The sequence below is a fragment of the Papaver somniferum genome, chromosome 10 (assembly GCF_003573695.1).
Source record: "Papaver somniferum cultivar HN1 chromosome 10, ASM357369v1, whole genome shotgun sequence".
In the NCBI taxonomy this organism is placed as follows: Eukaryota; Viridiplantae; Streptophyta; class Magnoliopsida; order Ranunculales; family Papaveraceae; genus Papaver; species Papaver somniferum.
In genome coordinates, this window is record NC_039367.1 from 92,135,692 (window position 1) to 92,137,954 (window position 2,263).

The window sequence follows — 2,263 nt, forward strand, 5'->3', positions numbered from 1 at the left end:
AGAGAGAGAGTGAATGGATGCTGGTCTTACTTTTTTTCAAGATGAATTCCGAGAGCAAAACAAGAAGCAGATTCATTTCTTGATTATTTGGTACAACAAACAAAGTCTACAAACTCCAAATTTACACATACAACATTCAGAGGCAAAACAACACTTACAGGTCAGGAGTTCGAATCCTCCCAACAGCAACAACAAACTAGAAATTGAGAACTCAAATTAAAGCTTCAACTAAAATGGGATTCTCAGATTCACTTTCTTCTTCATCATCTTCATCTTCATCATCATCAATTTTTAGCCCTTGCAATCCATCAATACAAACATCTTCTTTTTTACCTTGAGGAATATTCAAACCTAAAATTCGATCAGATTCTTTCTCACTGATTTCATTACCATCGCCACCAACACAAACTTCATCGCCAATCACTTCAGGCAAACCATTCCCTTTTTCATTAGAACAAGATGATGATGGAGGATCAGAAGCTGGTTTGATACCAATCAGAGAATCAGGTAATCCTAATTCTTCTTTGTGATCCTCATCTTCTGAATCAAGATCAGTTGGAGCCCAAGATTTAAGAGAATTTGCAGCTTTGAAAAATGCTTCTTTTATGGAATCATGAGATAATGCACAATCTTCCAGGCCTGCATCTTCTAATTTTGGTGGTCTAATTGAGCTCAATAGACTTCCTTCTTCGTTTCTAGCTTCCATCACTATGGAAAGGAACCCTAATTTTGGAAATCGCTCTTTGATTTGAAGCACAGGAGAAAACACAGATGAGAACTAGGTACCAGGTTCAGTTTTATCCGGATGGATTTTTATACCAAAACTGACAAAACACACATAAGTCGGTTAGGGCTGGTGGGCAGGTCATAAATGTTGACCACGTTTGACCCAAAGTTATCAAAGAAAAATAAATAAAAAAATAAAGGGGTAATTTGCGTTACCTCACCGGTGAAGATCATAATTTGATTTACCTCCCCTACAAAGATAAAATTAGTGAAATCTCTCCTCGTTTACATTTTCCTTTCAAGACTGGTTATTTGAGTCAGCAGCTTTGTACAGGTGGACCATTTTTTACACGTGGAACCTCACAACCCGAAATCACCCTCATCTTCTAAATCTCCGTCGTCTTCTTTATTTCTGAACAGAAAAAAAAAATATCCCCAAACCATCAGCAGCAGCCACGGATGGACGATTAGGAATTTGGTAAAGGTTTAATTTCGAGAAATGAGGGAAAACCAACTTGTGCTACTGCTTCTTTTGATACAGTTGTTGAAATTGAGAAAGAGAAATCAGATCGAAGAACTGAGAAGAATTTAAAGCTTCTGCCATTGGGTCTTGATGCTAATGGAGGAATTGATGGGGATTGTAGCCGAGAGAAGACCTTTTCATCGTGATTTGAGAGGGGTAGCGGATGATTAAGGGTTCTAGTAGAGAATTACATGTTGGGTTTGATGTCAATTTGCAATTAGTGGATGATTAGGGTTCTGGTATGGAATTATCTTGAACTGAAACTTTAAAGGAATTGAAGAATTGTTGTTGCTTCCATCGATTCACAACAACTAAAGACAGATTCTTGACTTGGTGGTATGATACAAGTTAGGATTGTTGTAGATATTACTGATGGGTTGGTGCTGAGTCTCTGGTGGTATGAATGTAGTTGGGGTTTAGCTACAACAGATGTAGAATTGGTTGGTGGTTAAATCTGGTGGTGATTTGAGGTCGTACTGTTTATCAATAGCAACAAAACAATAATACTTTATATGGGGAATAAAGTGATTGGGATCCTTAATTGGTCAAGAACTGGAGGAGTGGAGTTTTGGCAATTGCCATTAAAAAAATCAGTTGAGATCCTTGATTAAATACAGTGCAACTCGTGCCTATTGTTCTTGAGAAAAAGATCAAATTTGAAGATTTCACCTGCAAAATATATTAAAAGGTATTTTTGTTTTTCCAATTTTGATATTAATTACTCGGATTTTCTAAAAGAACTCCCACAAAAACTAGGGTTCTTCTTGAGAATATTTCAATTTTCTTCTTCAGTTTGTAAACCATTTTCGAATCTGAGTATAGATTCGTACTGCAAAAATCTTATATTGCAAACCCATTTGGATTTTTGAAAAATCAATACACTTTATAGAATAACCTTATTTGGTGTTCTTCATCCTCTATAGGAGTAGGCAGATTAGAAGATGACGATGACATTTTAGATCTTTAGAACTATACGGAGAAGACGAGGGTATTTCGGATAGCGATGTTCCACGT

At 36.5% G+C, this 2,263-nt stretch overlaps 1 protein-coding gene across 1 annotated transcript; it reads right to left on the reverse strand.

Annotated features, from left to right (window-relative positions):
* Nucleotides 1-211: 211 nt before the first annotated feature.
* On the reverse strand, nucleotides 212-706 carry LOC113315938 (nucleolin-like). The gene has a single exon (XM_026564180.1). It carries the CDS (start codon nucleotides 704-706, stop codon nucleotides 212-214), a length of 495 nt encoding a protein of 164 aa, XP_026419965.1.
* Between the last annotated feature and the right edge of the window lie 1,557 nt (nucleotides 707-2,263).